This window comes from Drosophila subpulchrella, chromosome 3R, assembly GCF_014743375.2.
Source record: "Drosophila subpulchrella strain 33 F10 #4 breed RU33 chromosome 3R, RU_Dsub_v1.1 Primary Assembly, whole genome shotgun sequence".
Taxonomy (NCBI): Eukaryota; Metazoa; Arthropoda; class Insecta; order Diptera; family Drosophilidae; genus Drosophila; species Drosophila subpulchrella.
The window spans coordinates 11,674,541-11,700,661 of NC_050609.1; the positions used below are offsets into that span (position 1 = coordinate 11,674,541).

Genomic DNA, 26,121 nt, shown 5'->3' on the forward strand with positions numbered 1-26,121 from the left:
ATAATGCATTCGGGCCCTGCCGCTCCTGGCAAAAATGTTAATTGACAACGAAAATCCCGGGGACCTCAGCTCGCAAAAATTGCATTGCTGCTGTGGAAAGATTGTTGCTGTTAATAGTTTTGAAAACTTCTCAAAATTAATGAATCAGCCATGACGCGCACACTCACACACACACTTTAACCCCTAAATGACGTCATAAAAACATTGTCTATAAGCAGGATGCCGCTTTTGGGACTCATATCCAGGCATTTCAACATTGTAAAACATGAAAATGTTATCATTATAAAGTAGAACAACGTCGCGAAAGGGGGCGGAAAATTTCAACTTATGTTGTGTGGGTGGGTTCTATTTGAGGATATGGATTCGGTCATGAATTAGCACAAAATTCCGTTCCATTTATCTTGGGCAGACTACTTCCTTGAGCTCAAAGATGTGTTCGATTAGCGTGGAAAGTAACTTTAAAATACATTAAACTTACTTACATATATGTCAAGTCATTAAATTCACATTACTCGTAATATTTACAAGCTGGTGCTAAAGTACAAATGGTCGACAAGTTCCAATTCTTAACTAATATTTGTCCCAAAAGAAATGGTAGCCAATAAATAAATTGAATCGGAATATGTTTGTTTAGACTGTCAGTTATAAATTTTTTTTTTATTTTTCCGAAAAGAAATACTCTTTAAATGAAATTTTAAAAGAACACGTTCGCTAAATTATCTAAAATGTCTTTTAAATCTACAAATCATTATAAAATTTCGGTAAAGAAATGTCGGCATTAATGTCAACTTATGTAGTGGCATCATTGTGTGCTGTAACGGGAGTTACCTTTTTTATATTCGGTGCTCTTGTCCAACAACATATATCATACAGAAAAATAAAATCTGTCATGGTTACTGATCCCTACGTCTACCAATGCCGAAAACATATTTTTAAGGCCGTAAGTTGCCATATTTTAAAGCGAAGAAATAATTAGAGTTTCACTATTTTAGTTATCTCTTCTTGGGCGTGTGAATAAAGGTTCCATAGTAAATAATGCGAAAGGGAAGTCGATAGTCCCTGGAGAAAATGCCACTCAGGGCAAACAATTTTCCGAACGGCAAGATAGCATATCCGTTTTCGATCAATTTATACTTTGGAGTCGGACAAGGGCCTATAAAGCAGTGAGTCCAAATTAAAATGGAACGAGAATCGATTGTGACTCAAGGTTATTTAAGATCATGTATATGACATCTTCCGTCGGACAAGAAGGCTATCCACACGAGGAAATCGCGCACGTAGCTGGAATTATGAAGTATGGCTTTCCGGGAATGGATGAAATACATGTCTACAAGAATTTTATTCTTTCCTACGATCGTCGTAATCGTATTGCCCACTGGGTATGTGAACACGTTAAAGACGAGTGTTTAAAAATGAGGGATCTGAAGACGTTGCATAAGCCGAATGAATACCTAATGGATAATACCATACCACCCATGTTTAGTGCTAATATGCGGGACTTCAGAAACAGCGATTGGGTCGGAGGTCATTTGGCCTCGCCACAAAACTACAAATGCGATGTACTTCGATTTATGGAAGCTTACAAATTTCCCAATATTGTACCTATCAATAGGGGACTGAAAAACCACATTTGGCTTCACTTGGAAAATTACGTAAGGGAAATGGCTCTCAAATTTGGTTCAGTCTATGTCTACACCGGTCCTCTGTTTATGCCCCAAAGGATTACTTTCCGAAACTGGTCTATACGTCATCATGTAATGGGCATGAACACGGTAGCTGTTCCTACCCATTTTTTTAAAGTCATTATAAGGGACGATCAAGAAGGTGGTGATTTACCATTAATGGAGGGCTTTGTGGTGCCAAATGCTGATGTCGACAAGGAAATGGATCTGCGATCATTTCTATGTGATGTTCATGATATTGAGCACTTTGCGGGGCTCAAATTTTGTGATGGCTATCAGCGGGACCAAATAGATCTGCCTGTTAATGCGCCTTCCATGACCGATCTTCGAGGATCGGATTAGTTATGGGAGATGAACATGTGTTTTTGACCTATAAGGCCTACCTAATATAGCATTTTAATCTAAATTAATATTTTACTCCACTAGAATTTAATAAATAAGACTGTGTTACTTTATAAATCTGTTTCGGTCTCTTATTTTTGAATGCATGATACACATTTAATAGAAAAAGAAGATTATAATTCCAGTTTCGTAAGAAAAAATCAATTCCTCTTCAAAAATATTGTTTCTTGGATTTATTTTTAAAAATTAAGAAAAACCTATTAAGTATTTATGGAAATTTTCTATTTTATGCCATAAAAATGAAAATGTGTCTCAGTGTGTGGTGTACATCTTGGCCCTCAACGTCAACGCTAAACGTTATTTCACACGCCTCCTGTTTTAAACAGCAAGCCGCCCACTTTTCGCATTCATAAGCTCCCCCAGTTGTTGCTTTTGCTTTTGCTGTGCTAAGCAAAACAAATGAGTTAAAGGGTTTTTACTTGCTAACTGGTAGCGCCACCCCGTCGCCAAGCAGCCAAGCAGCCAAACCACCAACTCATTGTGCATGGTCTGGTGGGCAGCTCCTGGCCCCTTGGCTTTGCTATATGGAGGAGAACCCAGAGTAGAACCCAGAGAACCCAGTAGAACCCGGCATAATGGCCCCAACATAATGTGCACATTAGTGTTCGCACATTTATAGATGTGTCTATGTGTGTGCTGCATGTTTACGGCTGTCTCTGTGTGCGCGTAAAGGATGTGCGGCCCAAGGAGGTGGCAGGAGTGAAAAAATCACTGAAAATATGTGGCAGGGAATCACGGCACATGTGCAACAGCAACAGTAACAGCATAAGCTTCCACAGCATCCGCAGCATTTGTGAGCTAATGACATTATAAACATGAAAACTCCATTAATATTTTTTTTTTTGCTGTTGATTATGATGTTGGTGCTACTTTTTATGGTCGGTGTTACTCCTTTTTTCCAGATGTTGCTGCTACTGCTGCAATGGCGCCAACACAAATTTTCACACTTTTAGTCTGATTTTCCATTTCTTGTCTGTTTTTTTTTTTCTATTTTATTTTTGTGGGTTACAACATAAGCATATGAATAGGCCAGGGATTGAGCAGGAGGTAAAGCGCCACCATATCTCACACTTTACTTTGGTTTCGCCATAATTTATTTGATTTATTTGCACGCACCGCACGCGGCTGCTGACAAGTAACTTGCACAAGTAACTTGGGCTCCATCGCCCATTTTCCACTGCCTTCGGGCTGAGGAAAGCTCTAAAAGTATTTTGATGCTTGACAATTTTTTCAAATTAAAGAACAGCAAAAAAAGGGCAGCTTCTTGCCTGTGCTTCTTAACTCACTTACAGGTGGGCCAGGTCCTTGCGGCCAGTTGGGTGTGGGTGGGAGGCTGGATTCCACCTACATTCCTGCCCCACTTGCCCCATCATGCGAGGCAAAGTGCGCTGCATACGAGATGCCAGCTTTTGCGGAAGCTTGTGGGCCATTGGCCGAGAATGTGATCAACATCGGCGGCTTACCAGAATATGGTCTACTTTATGGCTACACAAATTTGATAAAGCTGCAGTCTGCCCTTATTGCAAAACCTGAAAAATATTTCAATCAGGGCGAATTACCAGGAGGAGGGAAACGTTTTACCTGAACTTAATTTTTTTTGAGGTCTTCATAAGAGAAGAATAAATTTATTTTAATGTTTATCATATCATATCACACCATATATTCGTTTAATTGAAAAGGCTTTATGATAAGAAAGTTTTTATTATAACTAAGAATTTAACCTGCTGGCTTTGACTTTTAATAATATTTATTGTAGGTCCATAAATATTTTTAGCTAGCAGCTTTCATTTTTATTTCACCTTAAAACTAATTTGAAGTCATATAAAAATCGTCAATTGATTTTAAGAGCTTTGCTAAACTCAGCAACTATTTTTCTTTGACCGAACTATATTCGGCCATTGAATTTTTATTGTCGGTGGGCCGAAAGGAAATTTCATTGGCGTTTTCATTTAATTTTTATTGCAATTCTGCGCAGCTCCTTTCAGTCTGCGAGACTGTTCCATCTCTTTCTAGTGCACATGCAATAAGTTGCACTCCATTAAGCGGTTTTTAATATAAAAATCCTGGCAGGGAAAGCCGGCAATCGTCGGAGATCTTTGGGCTGAAAGCAGTTACATTTTCATTGGGGGTATTTTTATTTCTGTATTTTCAAAGGAAGCCCTTAGCAGAGAAACTGCCTTGGCGTCGTCGATAATGGCAATTGAGTGTTGCATTCGCTTTGATTTGCTTCTGGCTTGGATTGGACTTGGGTTTGGGTTTCGGTTCGGGCTTGGTTTTCGATGGGTGGTTCTGTGGATCTGGCGCATTTCGCATTTGGCATTTTGTTTTTATGCCCGCTAAGCTTTTGTTTGCCTTCGCCATGCTCCGCTTGACTTGGTTCTCATGGATTCTGTGGATGCAGTTGCAGTTGCAGCTACATCTGCAGCTGCCTCTGTTAGCGGCTTACGCCGGTTTCGATGCCCCGATTGGCTACACTTTCACCCCGGTTCAACCACCCCCTCCCAGAATCAGCACCCCCCATTTGGCCAACCCGTTTGGCAGCGTTTGAGAAATGTTATAGCGGCTTAGGGATTTGCGGTTTTGTGTTATTGCTGCTGCCACAACCGCTGAGTGCCTTTGGGCGACGACTGCCGCCCTGCTTTTGTCAATTTGCTTGGCGCTTTCGTTGCGATTTGGCGTCGGAAAAGCCACATTGCACATACGCACTGTTGCCGCAGGACGGCGAAAGCCCCAAATGAATTCGATTTCCGCCAATGGCTGATGCACTTACTCACCGACGGATCACGAAAAAAAGGGTTTCATTCCCAGAGCAGTTTCAAATTAATCAAGACGGGTTTTATTTTAAATTGAGTGCTGTTTGGAAGACCTTAGAATATATGTTCCTATATTTCAGTGTTAAAGAATACGTATAAAGTGTATTTTAATTTTTTTTTTTAAATGAGGTAAGACAAAAAAAATAAAAATAGTAGGTTGTTGCAGATTTATATACCAGTTGCTAACATTTTTAATAGTCTACTCTTACGGATAAGCTGTAAAAAAAGAAAGTAGCTCTGTGGTCATGGCAATCATTCTCTACAAAGGCAAACGCCACTTCTAAGCTTCTGTCAGAGCCAACACGCAATAGTCATGTTAGTATTTATGAACGATATCATTTTAGAGAAACTGATTTTGCTGCATTTGTCATCACCACCACCGTAATAACTCCGACGCATTGCGCTAACCACAAAACAGAACATTAATGCACTTGAGAACTTGGCAAGCTGCTTTGTGCTTGCGGTCAGGGAACTCGGCAGCAAAAGCAATACCAGCAGGAGCAACATCAGCAACACCGACGCAACACTTGTGGCAACAGCAGCAATATCATGTTATAAACTGCCATTTAGAGATATTATGAGGCTCAGGAGGAGGAGTTAAGTGTGTACAAATGTTACCTAGAATAGAAGTGGGCTTTAAAACCAACCGAAAAGCTGCCTAAAAGTATGCAGTAAACCGTGTTTGGGAATAAATCCCTGTGACTTCAGAACTTGAAATATTTTGTTGCATACTTTTTGACACCTTTGTAAGTGATTTCAAAACCACAGTGATTTGCTGGGGTACCCTTGTACCTATGTTTTATTTTTATGAAATATTGAAGTCGTATAAAATTCAGCAGTAACCATACTTTTCCTGGTTTAAGCTGGCAGTGGCAAGGAAAATTCAATCAATCCGGCAACAAAGCTGAGGAAGCCTGGCAGTGGCCCAGAAGCCCCCTCTTTGGGTCCCCCTGAAATCTCAGAGGCCCCTTGTCGGCTGTCCCGCCCAGCAGGTCACTTATATTTCAGCACTAAATGCTGCACAACACAATTCATTTTTGTGCAATTTCCCGCTGTGTTCCAAGCTGACACTCGCCCACACCATCGAGTGCACCCATATAGCATTTTTATTTTTGGTATTTCGACTCGTGCCTTTTTTTGTATATTTTTCTGCTGACCGCCTTTCTGGCTTTGGCCAGTTTTGAGCTGCTGCAATAGCTGCTTGAGCTGCGGTTAGCTTTGGTTTGGCTGCCGCTTTTGGGTTTTTATGGCGGGCTGCGCTTTTCCTTTTTTTTTTTTTATATTTTTTCCTTTTTTACAGCCCCTCTCGTTGGCCGTATTCATTTTGGTTGTTTTGTTATATATATTTACAGAGCTTATCTTTGACCACACGTATGTTGGCAGAGCAAAATTGTTTTTGAAATTGAAAAATTGCAATACAAGCTGAGCCGGGGGTACGGTCCAGTGCTGAATGTACAGGGGACGCTGTAATACAAAATAATGCGAACTGAACCCCTCTGTGACCCCTGACCCCAGACGGCAGTACCCATGGTAGAGCACAGCACTCTATACTTTTGGCCAAAGCGCGGCATTTTCTTTTGGCTTTTAGTTTTGCCTTGCGCCCATTTTTTGTATAGCTTGCCGCTTGCTTTTATTTTCTTTGTTTAGCATTTTCATTTTTTCCCTTCACTTTTTGTATTTTCTAGCAGTTTCCCTTCTTGTTTTGCCATGAAATATGCAGTCAGAAGCGAAGAGCATAGTACGGAAAAAATGCTTTTGTACGTTGGCATCTTTTTTATACGAACATATATATTTTGGGTTTCCTTTATTTTTTCTATGTGTTTTTTTTTCAAGGATGCTGCAGGTGCTTGGGGTGCATCTGTCCAGAAGTTATGCACATATTTAAATAAAGTACGTCGAATAAAAGGAGATAGAATAAAAAATAAATGATGGCCGGGGCAGACACAATATTATGATTATTATTGCTTGGCTGGTGTTACATGAAACTTGAGCTGGAATTAGGATAATATAATAGGTATTAGCATAAACCGCTCATTAGTTGTATGATCCTCATGTCTGCCTTTTGAGATCGTAGCCCAAATAAAACTTCGACCTTATTTAAACCAACCCCAAGGTAAGCCAATAATGGTGGAATAAAATGTACAAAATTTCTGGACACGTTTTGGTGTAAACATGGGCACGAACATTTTGGCAGGCTAAAATGGCAAATAAAATCAGCAAATAAATGAAAAGCCTGACAATTTGTTGATGGTTTTTCGATGCCAAGCGGCGTTTCGAGCTTAGATGAAAATTAATTTTCAACGTTTTCCCGCCTCGCTGTTTGTGTGAAAATAAAATAATTTTAATTACATTCGGTTGCATGGGAAAATTGGGAAAATTTGCCGCATTTCGCAGCCGATGTGAGTCGGTCATAATTATGCAATGCGAGGATTTTAAAGCGGCGTTAGCCTAACCCATTGCGAATAATGCTCTAAGCCCCGACATTTTAGCAAATTGTTACACGATGACGCGGCGGGGGGCCTGAAGGGGGGTCAAAGGCGACAAAGCATAACGGAATTAATTGTGCGCATTAAAAGGGATTGCGCAAACATTAAAAAGGGATTTCTGAAAAAGCATTCAAATGCCAGAGACAAACCAAACCAAATGCGATAATGAGCAATTCACTTGCATAATGCCCGTTCGCGGTTTGCAATACCTCATAAAAAATTCAACACAACAATGTGGCTGCACGACGATGCGAGATACTATATACTTACATACATCCATTCACATAGATAGAGCCGCATAAATATCTAAATCAATTGAAGGGAAGTGTTATTGATTATCTTTCTCTTGCACGCATGTTTGCGATGGTTTAGCGTTTTGCGGACTGTCCGGCTTAAATAAATAATATCCATTTATTATTTTAGACAAGGCTGTAAGCCTCTTCCAACGATGGGCTAAAGGGTCGTGGGAACTGAACTAAATTTATGTAAATACTAACAAGAACAATTCAAAAACACTTTATTTGTCAAATTTAACTTTTGTAGAATTTACCAATGATACTTTACTAAAATCAAATTATGTATGTTACTTTGATTCCTCAAACTTGAATGTAATAGCACAATAAATAAAAAAATAAACATTATTTTTTTCATATTTAAGTTATCTTAATAAAATTACAAATTAAATATAACCCATTATTTTTCACATCCAATAACATAATAAACTATGGTCCTACTTAAAAGCCTTAAATTGCATCAACATCATTATCAACGAATCTAGGGCTCCGATTTCGGTTTCGATTTCAGCAAGCCCACTCAGATTCAGATTCGATACCGATGCGAGCATCGAAAACAATCGTGGATGGTTAGCCGGGCCAACTATTTGATTAAGTGGCAGTTGGAAATTGAATGATTGTAGTCCGATAAAAGGACCGGCTGCAATGCGAATCGAGGGTCTGCTGGATGTAAATGTGGATGGGCGCTGACAACGTCCGTGGCTTCGTATAATTGCATGTCGGTTTCCGACGCCTTTGGATATGCAACAGTTATCTTGCCCTGGCCCGGATTCATGCCAACCATACCCTTTTTTAGAGTCCTACTCTGCAGAAAGCAATAAAAAAAGAAGGATGAAAAGATTTCTTAAATATTTTTTACAAATGCCGTCTTATAATATTTTAATTCTTATAAACACCTTAAATCTTGTACGGATATATTTAGTAAGAAATGGTTTTTCATGGGTAGGATAGGGTATTTCTGTTTTCAATCTTAAGAACCTTCAATTTTTATAGTACTTCCGTATTCTGTCCAGTCCAGGCGACAAGGGGCAAACGATGAATGCGTGGCATTTAAAACAATATAAACGTCGGCCGCGCACGAAGACGACGGCAGTGGCGGGCTCTTGGATGCCAGGATTGCATGGCGATAGGTCCTGGCCATCCGTATCCTTTGCACGGCCAGGAGCATGACCACCAATTAACGCAAGGCGATGCCTCCTTTCCGCTGGCAGCATAATGTGCGCACACACGTTTGCCTCCGTTTCTCCTCCTGTCCCTGCCTCTTTCACCGCCACTAGTCCCCTCTCTTTCCGTCTGCGTGGGTGCATTGTGGTTGTCTCGCACATGTGTGTGTGTGTAGACGGCGGTGCATTGTGTGTTTTCACAGGAGAATGCAATTTAAATTGCATTAAAATTGATTGAATTCATGGAACGCAGTAGCCTGGGCCGCTTTTCCTGGCCGCTGACTGCATGCCAGCAGGCCGGGCATCCTGTCAATGGATCTCGGGATTTCCCTGTGCCCCGCGGTATCCCCCGCCAGCAATCCTGGCACATGGCTCCTTGCTCCTTGCTCCTCTGAGTGGGCGCTGTTTGCCTTGTGAGCCGCTAAGTGGGCAGCCTGCTTTAAAAGTTGTTTATACACAGACGTCTCAGCATTTCACTCAACCCACACATGGCCTCAAATTAAAAGGCGCCGGAGCAAAGATTCGTTTTATTGTCTGACCTTAGCAGACGATAATGCTTGTTAAGTTTATGCACATGAACTACTTGCAATTACGACTTGAATTAAAAAGAGAGAAAGTATGCCATCGTTCAAAGCATTTAAATGTACTATAAAAGAGAATATAACAATAAACTCATAGACGTATCCCACGTCCAATAAATGAAGTAAAGGAATCTAAAAGTGCAGTTTTAGGTTCATGTTATGAAAAACATTTAAAACACGGAAAAATCGAACATGAAAATGGCTCAAAATATACCCCCTTCGCTTAAAAGATTATTAGAGAATTCAACCACAAATTCATGGAGGTATCTCACGTCTGAGTCGAGTTTCTATAACCAAAGTTATGGAGTCTAGCAGTGCAGTTTTGGGGTCCCATTCCGAAGCCCTTTGGAATTACGGAAAAATCCAACAAGAAAATGGTGCAAAATTTTGACCATCTTATAAAAGAGAAACTTTGATAAAGAATATAAGAGAATTTAATCACAAACTCAAAGAGGTATCCCACGTCTAAATCGGGATTATATAACCCAAGTTATGGAGTCTAGAAGTGCAGTTTTGGAGTCCCATCTCGAACCCCTTTGGAACTACGCAAAAATCCAACATGAAAACGGGTTAAAATTTGGACCATCGTATAAAAGATAAATTTTGATGTAGAATGTAAGAGAATTCAGCCACAAACTCACAGAGGTATCCCACGTCTAAATCGGGATTATATAACCCAAGTTATGGAGTCTAGAAGTGCAGTTTTGGAGTCCCATCTCGAACTCCTTTGTAATTACGCAAAAATCCAACATGAAAATGGGTTAAAATTTTGACCATCCTTAAAAAGAAAAACTTTGATATAGATTATTAGAGAATTCAAACACAAACTCATAGGGGTATCCCACGACTAAATCGAGGTTCTATAACCCAAGTTATGGAGTGTAGAAGTGCAGATTTGGGGTCCTATTTCGAACCCCTTTGGAACTACGGTAAAATCCAACATGAAAATGGGCTAAAATTTTGACCATCGCATAAAAGGCAAATTTTGATGTAGAATGTAAGAGAATTCAGCCACAAACTCACAGAGGTATCCCACGTCTAAATCGGATTTTTTTAACTTAAGTAATGGAGTCTAGAAGTGCAGTTTTGGGGTTCCATCTTGAACACCTGTGGAATTACGCAAAAATCCAACATGAAAATGGGTTAAAATTTGGACCATCGTATAAAAGATAAATTTTGATGTAGAATGTAAGAGAATTCAGCCACAAACTCACAAAGGTATCCCACGTCTAAATCGGGATTATATAACCAAAGTTATGGAGTCTAGAAGTGCAGTTTTGGAGTCCCATCTCGAACCCCTTTGGAATTACGCAAAAATCCAACATGAAAATGGGCTAAAATTATGGCCATCTTTAAAGAGAGAAACTGTGATGTAGAATATTAGAGAATTCATCCACAAACTAATAGAGGTATCCCACGACTAAATCGAGGTTGTATAACCCAAGTTATGGAGTCTAGAAGTGCAGTTTTGGGGTCCAATTCTGAAGCCTTTTGGAGTTACGAAAAAATCGATCTGAAAAATGGATTAAAAAGTGGACCCCCGACTAAAAATTTGTTTTTAATGTAGAATACTAGATTATCCAACCAGAAACTTAAAGGACTGAATAGCTTGCAAATTTTACCAAAATACAAAAGTGATATCCTTGAGGGATGGGTATATTAGAACGGAATATCCATTACGGCATGATGGTTCCTCTGTGTGGGAAAATGCCATTGTGTTGTCCATCACAATTCCATTAGCGGCTGGTTAAAGTGAACGGCCATAATTTGCGTGTGTGTCACAATTACACAATTATGGCAATCTGGCCGACACGAAGATGGCTCCCAGGACTCGAACAAAAGCGGGCTATACAATATTTATTTTCCCACGATTATTTCGCACTCCCCCCGATGATTCTGATGATTCTTATGCGGTGGACGCCTTTTTGTGTGTGTGTGTGCGGCTTTTAATAAATGCATGTCATGTGCACGGCGGCGGCAACAAAAATGGCAACAAAAACAGCGAACGGCTCGTTGACCGCAGCACTCAACAAAGGTAGCAATTTAAATGGCCGAAAGGATGGGCGGGACTACTGATGCACTTCGCAATGAAATCGCAATAAATATAAACGAAGCTGGCATAAATGCGCTATTTTAGTCTGATTAAACAAAGGCCGCAATTAATTTGCCAGCATTGAGGCGATTATAGAGACTGGCCGAAAGTCTGGTAAGGGTGGGGGGGTCGATTTCCAATGGCCAATGAGCATATGCATTTATTTTCAATTTTCCGCGGCAGTTTCAGCTTTCAGCTTTGCTGCTGCAGCGTAACAATTAATGCGCATTAATGAATTATTAATTTGTGTACGCGCCGCCGTCGCCCCCAAAAGTATGCAATTAAATTCTATTTGTTAATTTATGGCCGCATCCAAATATGCATTGATTATGCAAATGGAATTGGTCTGGCCATCGGGTCTGGGGTTTCAGTTTCGGATTGGGATTCTCACTCTGATTCCGATTCTGGCCATGAGAATGCCGGCTTTAACCAGGGCCTTAATCAGCGTGGATTTCGCTTTTTTTTCCCACTTTTTTTTTTGCATTCGCATCGGTTGCGTTTTATCTCCGTCGCTTTGTTTAATTCATGGATCTCTTTTTGCTGCAAAACAAATTGTTAATGTTTAATTGCATTTTTGATATTTGCCTTGGCCCGTTTGAGTCGGCTCTTCATGCAAAACGACGTCGCATTTAATTTATTATAATTAGAGTTAATCTTACGTTTAATTACATTTAATTGCCTTTGCACAGGCGCCCCAAAAGGAAAAGGAGGAGAAGAAGGAGTAGGTCCTTCGGTCAGGTGATTTAATGTAATGAATAAACAGGCAGGTCGGTAGAGCCGCCTAACTGGGCGACAATTGGACAATTTAACAGAAGGCAACAGCTGTGGGTGTGGACAGCCCCGAGGAGATTAGATAAGAGATTGTAGATGTTATCGATTACTCGGCCAGGGGCCAAAAGTGGGCGAAGTGGGTGGAGTGGATAAGCTGCCGGTAAAATCAGGTGGGTGGACTCAATTAGAAAGGTAATGAGTCTGTAGGAATATGGGGACCTAACTTAACGTGTTGAGAAATGACGATACATGCATTACATGAAAGGACTGTGATTAAAGTCACTCCTTAAATCATGGTAAAATATTTTAAGGTATTTATATTATTTTACAGTTTTTGACTATCAAAAATCATGGTATTATTATTATATTTTGCAATATTTGATTAGCTCAGTTGGATTATGTATATTACAATAAAAACCATATATATTCATGTTAAGTGAATTGTTAATTAGAATCATCCATATTTATTTGTTTATTATTTAGTAAGTAGCAGAACAGTAGCAAGTAGTCGGAATATTTTAGCTTCCTTACTGCCAAATAAAGCTTATTCCTTTGTTTGTTTAAATAAATCCTTTTAAATTTGATGGGTATTCAGGAAAAGAGCCTTACTTAACTTTTTTGTTGATTAATTTAAATTCCAGACCGATAAATGTGGCTTTCAAGTCCTTTTCTTTTGGGAATAAACCGACCCCATCTACGCGAGAGTGCATGCATCTCGTAGATCTTGGCTTTCAGCTTTTAACGCCATTTTTATAATCTTAGCAAGTTGCAAAGTTTTCGGGGCGCGTCGTCTTCTAAGCTTGCACCCTCGCAAGTGCAACATCGATAAGTTTTCGTTGTAGTTCGCTGGGCTTGCCTCCGACTCGATATCCTCGACCAGCTCCTGGTTCGTCCTTTTGGATACCCTGTCACCGCGGCAAGGGGTGGGCGGAAGTGTCCATTAAACTCAGCCATTCGCTTGCCAAGTTTTTTGGCCAAGTGCTGGCGGTGCTAAAACATCTGTACCGTGTGCGCCGTGGCGTGTCCGATGGCCAGGTGGGCATCCCCATCCCCATTCGCATCCGCATCCGCATCCGCTTTCTCCGCCGTGGCGATGCATGTGTATCTATGCATCCGTAATTCACATGCTCACAATTTGAAATTGTAAATTTTGTGTCTTGTTAGTTGGGAAGCTGGCTTCCAAGGGGGGGGGGGTTCTTTAGGAGAAGTCTGGAGGGGCAACGTGAAGCGAAATAAAATAACGAACAAAATCAACAAACATAAGGTAAAGTGCTGATTTGTTGTTGTTGTTTTATTCGCCCTCTCTCTCTCTGTATCTTTTCTCGACTGCTCGTTGTTTTCATTGTTTGTCGAGTAAAACTGTTACTTGTTTTTTCAGGCTGCCATTTTTGCTTATTTTAGACCGCACACACCCACACAAGCACACGTGAAAACAAACAAACAAACACAAACACAGGCGCGCACAGAGATACATTTGTAGTGCAGGTAGGAAAAGAATAATGTGGCGTAGATATGTGGCTCCACCCACGCCCAAGACGTTCCCATTTCCAGCTAGAACTTGAACTCCTGCTCCAGAATATGGGATACTGGATACAAGATACTGTTTACTGGATGCTCGCAATTTATGCCCACTGTATTTGTTTATACAAATTTAATGAATACACACAGTGGCAGCGAGAGGCAGCCATCCCATTGTTAGATATATATATATGTGCAAACACCCATATATATCCGGAAACGTAGGCGTCGTCTATACTTTATGCTCCTGTCCCAACCGTGCGTTTTGCATATGCGGGGTATTATTCGAGGAGTTTTCGTAGCGATGGGTAATACAAAAAAATGTTGAAGTGATGTAGAGGGAAAGGCTGCCGGGCAGAAGTTCCTGGAAACATTTCACGTAGCACCGTCCAGAAATTGTTGAAATGTTCGCGCATCCAGCTGAATTGCTACCTAATGGTATTTTTATATGCACATATGTGAGATAATGCCGTCGATGAATGTCGGGTAATCTGTGTTTTCACGATTTTTATAGTAGCTTATAAAAAGTACAATGTTATTAAGATATTTATTGGAGTTTTAAAATGTTGTTTTGGACTTTCGTATTTAAAGGAAATCGAATTTAACAAGCATTTAAAAACTTAGCTAGTTTAAAATCGTTAAAACATATCTTTTATGGCAATCCTTAACTGTCGGTGAAAACTTATCTGAAAATATATTTTCCCCAAAAGTTTTTTTTAAGAAAACGAAATAAACAACAAATTGCTGGCCCTGTCTAACTATTTTTAATTTTCCAAACACGTTTTCTTGGTGGAAAAATCCCAAAAAAAAATAAATAAAACAAGAAACCGAGAAAACAAATAGAAAGTCGTGGCCAGCAAGGAAAAAAATTTGTTGTAACTAGTGTAGTTTGTTTATGTTAAATGCGCGGCATTCATGTGTGTGTGTGCGAGTGTGTGGGTGTATAGGGGGAAATGGCAACAGTGTTTGCAATGGTGTGGGTGTGCCAAAACTTTAGCTTAGCTTAACGCGTGTCCTTGTGCGCTCGTCACAGTTGTGTAGTTGTAGTTCTTACTTTAAACAAAGACCGCAGGCAAGAGAAATGAAAGGGGTGGAAAATTGGGAGGGGTCTAGAAAAAAACCAGAGGGTGCAAAATGTTGGGGAAGGGGGTACAGAGAAGGTCCTGTGACTGACAGCATACTGCGAAGAGAAAACTTTGCGTTTTGCCTAAGTGACGACGTGCGACAAGCGGCGGCAGTTGGCCAAAAAAGAACTGGCCAACACTGGGAAAAAATGTTGTTTGGAAATTTTAAATATATTATAAAATGTCTAGTCCTCTTGAGACATGATTTTAAAACCTTCACTCATAATACCTTAAAAGATCTTAAAAATATTTAACTTTTAGGTAAATCGAATTTAGTGTTTATCCCATTATATGTCAATTGAAATTGTATACCAGGAGCTTAGATCAATTTTAGAAAATATACTTAAAATGTTTAAGGCTTTGTCTTATTCTTTAAAGAAAATTGAATCTATGTAAACTTTTTAAATAATATAGATTGATTTTTAAGAAACATCTATAATTTTTTGTGAAAAGTAGAAACATCTATGATTTTTTGTGAAAAGTAGTTATAAAAGGGGATTTCAAATTTAATTTTTAGGTATTTTTAAACAAATTGGATATCATCGACAACTTTGTTATTTAATCGTCATTGTTTAACGTTCCCATTTTTCTCAGTGCTCTATTCTGCTGCACCGCTCGTTTGCTGCTTGCAACTGTGTTCGTCCTTCTCCTGCTTGGACTTTTAATATTTAAGGAAGCCTGGTCCTGGCCAGGAGGCGTCCATGGTCCGTCGCTGCTTTTGCTTGCCTCACTGGCTGCTAACAGCAGCAAGGCAAAAGCAAAACTAGCAGCAACATCAACTCACACACACACACACACACACTGCAACATGTGTAGAAAGTTTTTGTTGCAAGGACTTGGTTACACCTCTGCGGCTGGCTGTGAATCTGGATTGCAGCAACAAGGAGTTGCCGGCGCCGCTGCTGTTTCCTTTTAGCACAGTTTCCCCCTGCTTTCCCAGTTTCCAGCTTTTTTGCAAGTTTCGGTAAACTTGCCACTTGGCCAAAAAGCAGAAGACTTGTCCCCGCCATGCTCCCGATGGAATGTATCTCAATGTGTGGTAAAATAAATTTACAGCTTGACCAAAAGGAAGCAGGATACAAGGGCAGTCGAAGGAGTAAAGAAAGTTGGCGGAAACACAACGATTACGAAATACTCTTCAAGGGTTCCCTAAGAATTTAATTGATTTTCTCATTCTAGAACCTAGGTATCCTTAAGCCTACTAATAAAACGTGATAAATAAAAATGACTTTTTGCGTTTTAGGAATGTACATGTTTGACATTGACTTCTTAACAGCCGCTCTAAAATTAATCACTTAATCCCTATTTCTTGTATATATTTTTTATAAATTAAAACGCTTTTAATTGACATTAATAAACATAAAAATCCTTTAAGAAGTAAACTATAATTTTCAATTACTTAGTAATATTTTCTTTTATATACAATAATAATTATTACGCCAAGTATGTATATGTAAATCAGCATTCTTATGCCTTCCCACACACTGCACTCATACATTTGAATATCTTACCTGATGAATAATTAACTGATAACTTTTTAGCTCGCCAAAGGACAAAGCAATCCTTTGAGTACCCTTTGGTCAGTTTGATGTGCGCCACGTTTCAGCCGAAGCCGAAGCTGAAGCTCAGCTTAGTTCGGTTTCTGTGGTTACTATTTGAAGTTTTGATTAATTAATGAGTGAAACCCATCTGAGGTTCACCCCGCCAGAGGTTGAAAAAGGTCTCGATGACTCGGCTCCTCGGGATGTAATTTCGTGTTGCTTGTTATTCATTAGCAGGCCATCAGTAACCTTATCCAATTTGAGCCCGACGCTCCCAATTCGTTTCGTTCTCTGTTTAATTGAGTGTTTGATTTAATTATAGACCATTTAAATGCCGTTGTGCTGCCGCTGTTGGTGCTGCATCATTAAGCATTGATTACGAAAGCTGATTAATTAGTTGCCCTGCCCGCACATAGGCATCTACACACAGCCGCACACACCCATTTATGACAATGCATCAAAAGTGCGTTATAATTATGTAATTGTTGCTCACAGCGCATCGAATTCGCATGCAAATTGCGTGTGTTGTCGGGCTAATTGTGATTGCAGGGCTCTGGAATTTTTGGAGGTGGTTAGGCGAATGCAAGTTTAAGCCACCGCCAAAAGCTTTTCGATGCACCAGCTCAACTTTTAATGACAAAACGTCGAGCAACGCTCTTAACTTTTCCCCAGCTCAGGGCACTAAAAAAAATACCATTTTAAATATCATATTAGGAAAATAATTGTTTGAGTAATTAAAGCTCTGACAAGCCTTCAAATAGTTTTGAGTGAGGTCAGTGAAGTATGCTTTTCTAATTCCTATAAATTAAATACTCCTTAATTGGCACATCTTAATTAGGTAAAACCAGCTATTTTTGTCAGTGTGGGCTCATCAGAGAGCGGTGGCCACAGAAACCGACGTCTCATGATTTAAATTTAATGCAACTTTTGCTTTATAGCCAAACTGTCGCACACAAACACACACACACACACACCCCCGCACACACATTAATGTAAAAGCTATAAAGTCATGTGCAACACCATTGCCACTTCCTGGCGGTGGCAGCAGCGGCAAAAACAGGACCAAGGGGAGGGGCAGGGCAGCAGAACGGCAGGAGCAGGATCAGCTGCCGGTTCGGGACTCTCTGGCAGCTATTTGGTCACTGCACTTAGTGCACTTCCTTTACTCGCATTGCTGGGGTTTTCCGCCAGCCAGGGAAAAGGGGTTAAGGGTTTTTTCAAACCTGCTACTCATCTGTGGGAAAGGTAGTTGGGGATAAAAGTGAGAGCGGCCATAATTAGGCAACAAGTTCTGAAGGATGTGGTGATATTTTATTAAGAACCTAAATTCCCCAACTGAATATAAGCTAAAATAAAAATCATTTCCTCATGATTAGTATTTTTAAATATAGCTATTTTTGCCTTAATTTCGAGTTTATAAAATATACAAATCAAACTTATATCTAAACTATTTTAGGTTTACGACAAAAAGTATTACATTTATGTAGATTAAAATAGGACAGACCTTGGATTATATGTGAAATCTTTTTTAGATTAAATTTCCAAATAAACTTACTTGGCTAACCTGTTTTTATAAAACCAACAATCGCAGGAAAACGGATTTTCAGGAAATATTATTTGAAATCATGATACTTGACAACGTTAATGAAATTTATTTCTGTTGTAATAGTCAAAAAAGTGACTCTTAAAATTGAAATGTAACCTATATCTCCTTCAATCCTTCGGCTAGTAACTTTCACTAATTAATGGGTATCAAATGACCCCCAACTCTTCGGTTTTGGACTCATTCTAGGGCTGCTGCTCTCGTTGCTGCCGCCTGATGAAATGCCATGCTCGGCGGTTGAGCGCTGAGATTTTGCAGGAACAGAAGACCGACAATCCACACCACACACAAAGCTGCATGTGTGTGAGTGTGTCATCCTGGGTGTTTGATTCTCCGTGTGTGTGTGTGTGTGATGGCATTTTGCAGTTTTAGTTAATGTTTAGCCAGCGCAATTTTGGCCAAAAGAATGCTGTGTTGAGCAGCCAAATACTTTGACAACATCACCAGTAACATTTTCCATATATGTATGGGGTACACATCCTTATCTGAGTGTGGAAAATAAGAAGGAACGGAGTGAGTATGTGTGTGCTGACGAAAGTGGTTTAGTTCCATTTTCATTTTGGCATTGGATTTGCCATTAGAGCCTGGCCAAGCGTGTAAATGAAATTTGATAAGATTAGGCTGTGCAATTGTTGCAATGGAACCTTTGGGTCCCTACTTCATCCATTGAGTGGATGCCACTTGCGATTCGGGAGCTTTCTTTGAGTGGTATAAGAGTGAAACCGTTGGAAATTTTGAAAAAATCCCATTCATGCCAAACGAAAGTTTTCGCGTTCCACAAGAATCGTTCGGCTTTTTCGCTGGTTTGGGGCGCATGTCTGTCGAAACCACAGATTCGAAATCGAAAAGAGAGCCGGAGAAAGGCGAGAGAAAGTGGCGAGAAAGCGAGAGAGATACGAGCCTCGGGTCTCGTGGTCCCATGTCAACTTACACGCTTACACCCCATTGTAGTAGAGTTTTTTGTAAACGGTGTGGTGCGTGATTTTAATGGTGGTGTAGGTTAAGTTGTAGCGGTGCCATTTTTTAGCCTCCAGGTTGGCGAAACCAAACCAAGAAGTATAATTAATGAATGGCTTGTTCTTAGAAAAAATATTTGCCAGAGTAAAGATGATATAGTCCCAAAACTAGGGTTCCTAACCTTTTTTAGATCTGGAAAGGTCTTCCTCTTTTTTCTTCAGGTTGGAAGTTTGAAGGGCTTATATTTATATATATATATTTTTTGGTATTATGCTGCAAGTATTTAAGTTTAATGTTAGTGCAACATCTATTGTAATCTGTGATCCTTGACTGGCTGCCTTGACCAGCGAAGCTGCAGTAACAGCAAGATGCTCTTGGTAACCGCTTTTTGAAACTCTCATTCATCTAGGGAGAGGCGGCCTTAAAGAGAGACAGCAGGCAAGTTGGAAAGAGAAGGCGAGAGAGCCCAAAAGGTTCCACAGAAATGCGTGGTGGAATGTGTTTTGAGAGGGTTCCGAAGGGCAGAAGGGTGTTGAGGTAGGACCGACCCATCTCAGCAGGGGAAAGGGGTCCCAAAAAATCATGATCTTGTGTACTTTTGGATCTGGAACAATATTTTAGAATTTACTAGCAATATGATATAGGACTAATTTTTAGATGGGGTAAACATTAAGGAAGCTGAGCTCTTTTGCATTTGTTTTAAATTTATATCGTTTAAATTAGAAATGAGTTTATTATTTTAAGAACATTTAAAATGTAATTTTAAAGATTGCAATAATGGCTGTTTTGTACAAGTTTAATTTAATATTCATTGATTTCTAGTCTTTAGATCATAGGTTATGGGTAAAAGGTAAATAAAAATCAAAATTTGTAATAGCTCGTTAAATTAAAAATTAGTGAACGACTATATGGTTTTGATCTTGTACCATTTGCAGTTTATATCACGCTGTCAAACTTGACAATTCAAGTTCATGAGGCATCTGCTGAGAGCTTATCGACCACATGGCATCCACAGACCCACGGTTCACACGGCTTTCGGATGTTCCACCCAGAACTCTTATAATCCGGAATTGGACCGCCGTTCGCTTTTCGATGTCGAACCGGCGACAAGCGATGGCCCACTTACAGGGCTCACACACACGGTAACTCAAAGGATTCAGACTGCTCGGCAATTCGAGAATGCGCGACCCGAACGAGAGCCGAAGGACTCGAATCGTGGAGGGCGATGGCGATGGCAAAAGTGGCCAAAGCCACGAATGAATGGCCAGGCGCTTTAGTACTGAAAAGGTCGTGGATTTGTGTAGTTGTCGTGCTCCGTTGTTGCCGCTTGTCGTTGTCGTTTTGTCGTTATCGTGTTGTCGTTGTCGTTGTCGTTGTCGCCGTCGTTGTCGTATGGGCATCGAATCGCATCGCATCGCATCGCATCGCCTCACATCGCGTAGCCGCAGTGTTGACCGTCCGCATCCGCAAACTGGCAAACGAAGCAATTCAGCTGGAAGTCAAAAAACAAGTGCCAGCCTTTTACCGGATATTCAAGATATCTCAGTCGGTTATCGCAATTGTTGAATGCTACAAAAACGTAACGAGAGTGCACGTGCTAGAGGCCGATGAAGTCCAAGCAGAAGTTGAAGTACAAGTAGAAACAACTCTCAAACGCCTGCGTTAAGTTTCTGAATGTGTGTTGTTATGCAAATCGCGTCCTTTTTGGCTTGAGGCAACAATACCAGTGAGTGTGTGAGTGAGTGAGTGCGGTCGAAAGTGTGCTGCTGCTGCTGTGCGTGTGTGTGTGCCACAGTTACAGTGTAACCGCGTATATGTGCGCTGCTGTACGCGCCCACAATGCATAAATCAAAATACACATTATTGAGTCATAAATAAAGTTCGCATCGGCTGCTACTTTAAATATTGCCCTCGCGGCTGCGGCGATTCGAAGACGAAGAAACCGAGAAAAAAGCGAGAAAAGCACAAGCAAGGCCGCCGAAATCGAAATTTATGCCTCGCACCCGCCAAATACTTTGCCATATTTTTTGCTCAATTGCCTGCCGCTCCTCCACATCCAGATTCAGATTCAGATCCAGATCCTCCTGCCCCTCATTGGTATGATGTGTGCGTCTCCCCGCTGGCTGCATAAAACCCGCTCAATGCCAACACGCCCTCAACAGCAGCAATAAGCAATAAGCACAGCACGGCAACAACACTGTGCCCCAAACCCCTGCGGGCTGATTTTATTACAAAGGCCGTAAAGAACGCCAAAAAGCGGAGTAAACGCCACAGCAAAGGGATACAAACGCGGCCAAAAAGGAGGGGTAAGTGCATGTGGGAAGGGAGTATCTACCAAAATAAACATGTACATTGTACATTTCATTTTATACCTTCTCAATCTTCTGACGAAAGTAAATGCTCAAAAGTATGCTAGGAATATTAATGCAGGGCATTGTGCCAGAACAGCGGAGGCTTTAAAAATAGAAACAATTTTTGTAACAACAAAAGGTAAACAATCAATACGTAACAAAAAGACTCTGGGTATTTGAAACAAGTTCAGTACCCAAATTAAGCCAGGCTTTTTGTAACAATAAACCGGGAATTAAATAAAATACAATGAAACAAATGCAAGAAACAAATATTCGAAGATGTACAATTGTTACACATAATGAACTACAATTTAGAAGATATTTGCTGATGTGGAAATTAAACAATATTGTCTATTTTGTGATATTTTCATAAATCAATATATTAAATATTTTATTGGCTGCAATAACTGTTTCATATAAAAAAAAGAACATGTAAAATAAAAGTTTTTTGTGTTCTTTCAAATGGGAATGGCATCTTTACAAGTTGGCTTAGAATACAAATGGTTGAAAAAGCATAAAAATATTTCTTACTTCAAAATGACCAACTGCAAGTATTTTCAAGCCATAATTACACATTTGTCAGGACCTTGTCCCCATAAAGCTAAATAAGAGGGCTTGTGCGTTATCAACTTGGCTGAAAATCCCAGCTGATATGTTATAAGCCACAAAACAACTCCAAAGTGGGTCACACAAACGAGGCAGACTTACAAATTTGTCTGCGACTGTGTCAGGGATAATATTTCCCATTGCCTTTGATCATTTTGTTGATGCCGGGGTGTCAGTTAGTCAGTCTGCGAAGTGCGTTAGTCTATCTCGAGGAGAAGTAAGCCATGGAAATCATATTAAAATGCTGTCTGTGCATAACCTACTTTTTATTTTTATGCATATATATAGCATGCAGAGTAGTACTATATGCAACCGAGTGAGTCTCGCACCCGGTTGCATTGTGGATGGGCTGGTAACATTCGCATTCGCATTCGCATTCTCACATATATATTGTTGCCATTTCACTTTTGCTGAGCACGTCTTCGCATGTGGATGTGGGTTGGGGTATGGGTTCGAGTACGGGTGCTGGCAAGGCTGCAGGCGCTTGCCAAATGCGCTTTGTTGCCGCCATTGTCAACATGGCCAGAAACGAGGAGCGGCAGCAGGGAATTTTTGCATTTTTCGGCTCAGTCAGCGCAACGTGGCTTGGCAACGGGCCAGAGGGAAAATTCGGGAAAAGGGGGAAAGGATAGCTATCTCGTCTCTGATTTTCTGCAGAGCTTAAATTATTAAAAGCCTGGTCCAAAACTTAAGGCGCCTCGCATAAATCAAGCTGGCCAGGGGACAACCTGGCGTATGCGCAACTTTAATAACATGAGCAGCAGCTGCAAAAGTTTCGCCTGTCAGGGGGAGCAAGTTTAATGCAGCATGTAAATATTGTCATGACACACGAAAACTTTCACTGCCCCTTTGTTGACAGGCTCTCGAGGACAACGGCTGAAAGGATGCGAGTGTGTGTGTAGACAGCCGAGATTTATGAGCCCAAATGGAAGACGAAGCGTGTGACTCGCCTCAAACTCTCAGCGAAAAGTTTCACAATTAATTTTAATAGTTAATAGCGGAACTCTCCAAGATGACTTCTGGCACATCCGATCCAAACAGCAGGTCGGTGGGAATAACCCGACCCCAAGTTTTCGGAATATTCTTTATTTCAAGCCATTTATAACCAGAAGCATACATATTTCACTGATATTATCAGGATTTTAAGTATTATTCATTTCAAGAAAAATGATGTATGTTAAATATTTTTTTGTTTTAGATTTATGAAATTAAAGCTGCGTCTCTTTTTTGTCAGTTTGTTTTTCACCCAATCAAAACAATTCAAAAATATTTTCGTTAAATAAAATTCCCAATCAAACTTTATAAATTTTACCCAAATAAAATAAAATAATATAAACCCGAGTTCATGAAAAAATGTACATGCCATACTTTATTTGTTTCGATTGTTATGTAATTTGATATCATTATTTTGGTCCGATTTAAAAAAAAACAACGTGATAAAACTTATACATATTATTCTTCCGAATTAAATAGGGATCGATTGTTTCGGTTGTCAAATATAAGAAACCAACCACATTTTTAAGTAACTTGATTTTTGCCGAATAGTTCGCCAAACAGATTGGAATATCAGTTGTCTGACACATATTAATTAAACAGTGAATAAAATTTTACTTTTTAAGAGAAGACAGCTAAAGAATGTTTAATGCTTTTAAGTCTTCAGTTTCGATTTGCTAAAATGTTTCCCCGCCTCCGAGTAAAAGAACTTATAAAAACCAACCGGGGATATCTCATTTCAAAGCAAAGAAGAACAGAAATCAAAGCTTTGGCTGTACAAAGCCAAATAATCCATCAAGTGGCATTAACTTGAAACAATAAATTTCACACACAGCTGCAGAGGTAGGAATCCAGCCAAATCGAACCATCGCAGGTCCCAAACAACCCGAGCCCGGGCACTTGAAGTGCTTGACAACTAATCAGGTTTCAAATGCCTAAGCACACACACACTCGCACACTGAGCGAAAAAGGTAACCGAAAGCCGGGCAAGGGGGAAATAAATCCGTTGTGAGTGTCGGTAATCAAAGCTGCTTACGGGCTGCGCTTTTGTTGTACTTTATGGGGAAATCGGGCTGCTCCGGCATTGCGGAATTTTCCCTGTGAACTTAATTTTTCGTCTAATGCATTTGGTTTCAGTCTAGACCAGATACTGACTGACTGTTTGTTTGTGGCATGATTCAATTTCATTACTTAAAAATCTTTCAAAAGTTGTGGGTGGTAAGGAAGTTCTTAAATAATTGATTGAGTAGTTCCAAATGACCTTATCGGGTTTCATGTTTTTCCTTATAATTAAATGTTTGGTTAACCTTTAATTATAAGCAGTGGATTGTAAACAAAACTTTTATTCAAACTTTTACAAGACCTCAACTTTGATCCATTACATCATTTAGGGGTTTTATCAGAATTTTTTATTTCTTATAGCTTAGCAATCAAACGTTGTCCAATCTATAAAGCTGAATTTTTCAGTTTTTCAATCTCTTTTCCGGGGGATCTTTTGTAGCTCATTCATTCATCAGGACTCGAAATTAGCACAAATTGTTTTGGAATGTGAAGCCATGCGTTCTGAACCTCCAATTTTCTTATCATGCCAATAAGCAGGCTAAAAAGGCTAATGTACTTTCAGTGTTGACCAGTACACAAAAATAATGGAAGCCCGACGGGCTGGGAAAACGGACCATAAAAAAGCAAAGGAGGAGGAAAATTAGGTGGGGGCAGCAGCTAGCTACAGAATATGAACCCATTGAAATGGTCGACCCAAATCTGCAGGGGCAGGAAAATGAAGAAATGCAACAGCATAAAAAGTGAAAGAGCAACATGAGCTCAAAACCACGGCCAGAACTTTGCTGGCATATTGCTGAAGTCCGGAATATAGCAATAAACTTTGCACAAGTTTAGAGTCCTGGGATTACAGCAAGAGCTTGGGTCTACAAAATTTCTGGCTTAATAATGTAGAGTTCCCAAGACTTAAGAAAATCTATAAAGTATTTTAGCATTTACATAAATATTCCTTTAAGAGAGCATGGCTAACAATATCATATCAATCTTTCATTTTGCACACTGCTCTTTCCCTCAAAAGGTAATTCCGTCATATCGTAAAGCTATAAAAACCCTGACAGTTAGTTATGCAAAGTGTATTAAAAGCATCGTCTTGCTGGGTAACTTTTCACTCCCAATTTCTTCCACTCTCTTTTTTTTTTGCCTCCTTCGGGCTTTTACTTTCCCTCTAGTTTCTTTTTGCGTTTACCGTTGGCATTGTGTGCGCATAATAGTCTGAAATTAAATCAGCGAGCGCGTGGGTAACTTAAAATAATAGCCATTGCTTATGTTTAAGTAAAATATGTACTTTGTGTACGAAATAAGTGACCAGGATGGAGCGTGGAGCGTGGAGCGTGGAGCGCTGGAGGTCCTGCAGCTGCTGCCTCATCCTTTTTTGATTTCGGGCTGCTTGCTTATTTCCGTTTCCGCTTGGCCTGCTCTGCTGATGAAGCTGCCTGCCTGCCTGCTGCATTTTTTATTAGCAGCTCACCGTCCTGGCGCATTATTTAGACCACTCCCTCCGACATTCCCTGCATAGCATTTCGTTTTATTACCGCATTTCCATTAAGCATACCGCTTAAAAGCTTTGCTTAATTTTTAGCTGCAGTTTCGCCGGGATTATCACTGGCTAAGTACAAACGGGAAGGGACTCCACTATAATTTAGGACTGGTCAGTGTCAGCTTTTCCGTCTCTATTGACACTGGCTAATGTCTGTAATTCTCTGTTTGCCCAACTCGGGAGGGGGGCAATGTCAGTGCGACTGTGGCAGATATATTTCAATAATAATAATTAATAAAACGAAACCGAGACTCCGACTGCTTGGTTCTATTGATTTATGTCCCTTGGTAAATTGTGGCACTTAGTATAATTGTTTATGTATATGCCAAAGGTTCTACAAATGGGAACTAGGGTAGTCACTTGATTAGCCTTCCGACACCGACAGGGGTACACCTATGTGTAGCTGTACTGGCGATATATTCACACAGATAGCACACGCACACATATTATTGACACACATTTTCCACAATTTCATTATAATTTTAATTGAATTATTTATTTCTAATGGAACAAGTCAAGCTGATAGCCATTCCAGGTGTTGGTTCCGTT

The 26,121-nt window shown here is 40.1% G+C and overlaps 2 protein-coding genes across 3 annotated transcripts in view; both read left to right on the forward strand.

Moving 5' to 3' along the window:
* The first annotated feature begins 645 nt into the window (after positions 1 to 645).
* LOC119559199 (endonuclease G, mitochondrial) lies at positions 646 to 2,108 on the forward strand. 2 transcript variants are annotated; one of them, XM_037872276.1, is made up of 4 exons: positions 646 to 940; positions 993 to 1,163; positions 1,218 to 1,652; positions 1,721 to 1,810. In XM_037872276.1, exons 1-4 carry the CDS (start codon positions 770 to 772, stop codon positions 1,796 to 1,798), a joined length of 855 nt encoding a protein of 284 aa, XP_037728204.1. In that variant the 5' UTR covers positions 646 to 769; the 3' UTR covers positions 1,799 to 1,810. The 2 variants fall into 2 exon arrangements, with proteins under 2 accessions (XP_037728204.1, XP_037728195.1); XM_037872267.1 differs by having other exon boundaries at positions 647 to 940; positions 1,218 to 2,108.
* Positions 2,109 to 20,323: 18,215 nt separating this feature from the next.
* Positions 20,324 to 26,121, forward strand: part of LOC119561216 (hemicentin-1) — a 90,386-nt gene continuing 84,588 nt past the window's right edge. Inside the window, exon 1 of the mRNA XM_037875047.1 lies at positions 20,324 to 21,332. The gene's annotated coding sequence lies outside the window, so the exon portion shown is untranslated. The remainder of the gene's footprint in view (positions 21,333 to 26,121) is intronic.

Excerpts from the sequence above, each read along its gene's own strand:
- LOC119559199 (XM_037872267.1), top strand. The coding sequence starts at position 770 with ATGTCGGCATTAATGTCAACTTATGTAGTGGCATCATTGTGTGCTGTA. Across the intron at positions 941-992 it reads GAAAACATATTTTTAAGGCC|TTATCTCTTCTTGGGCGTGT; the intron begins GTAAGTTGCCAT and ends TCACTATTTTAG. Across the intron at positions 1,164-1,217 it reads GGACAAGGGCCTATAAAGCA|ATCATGTATATGACATCTTC; the intron begins GTGAGTCCAAAT and ends AGGTTATTTAAG.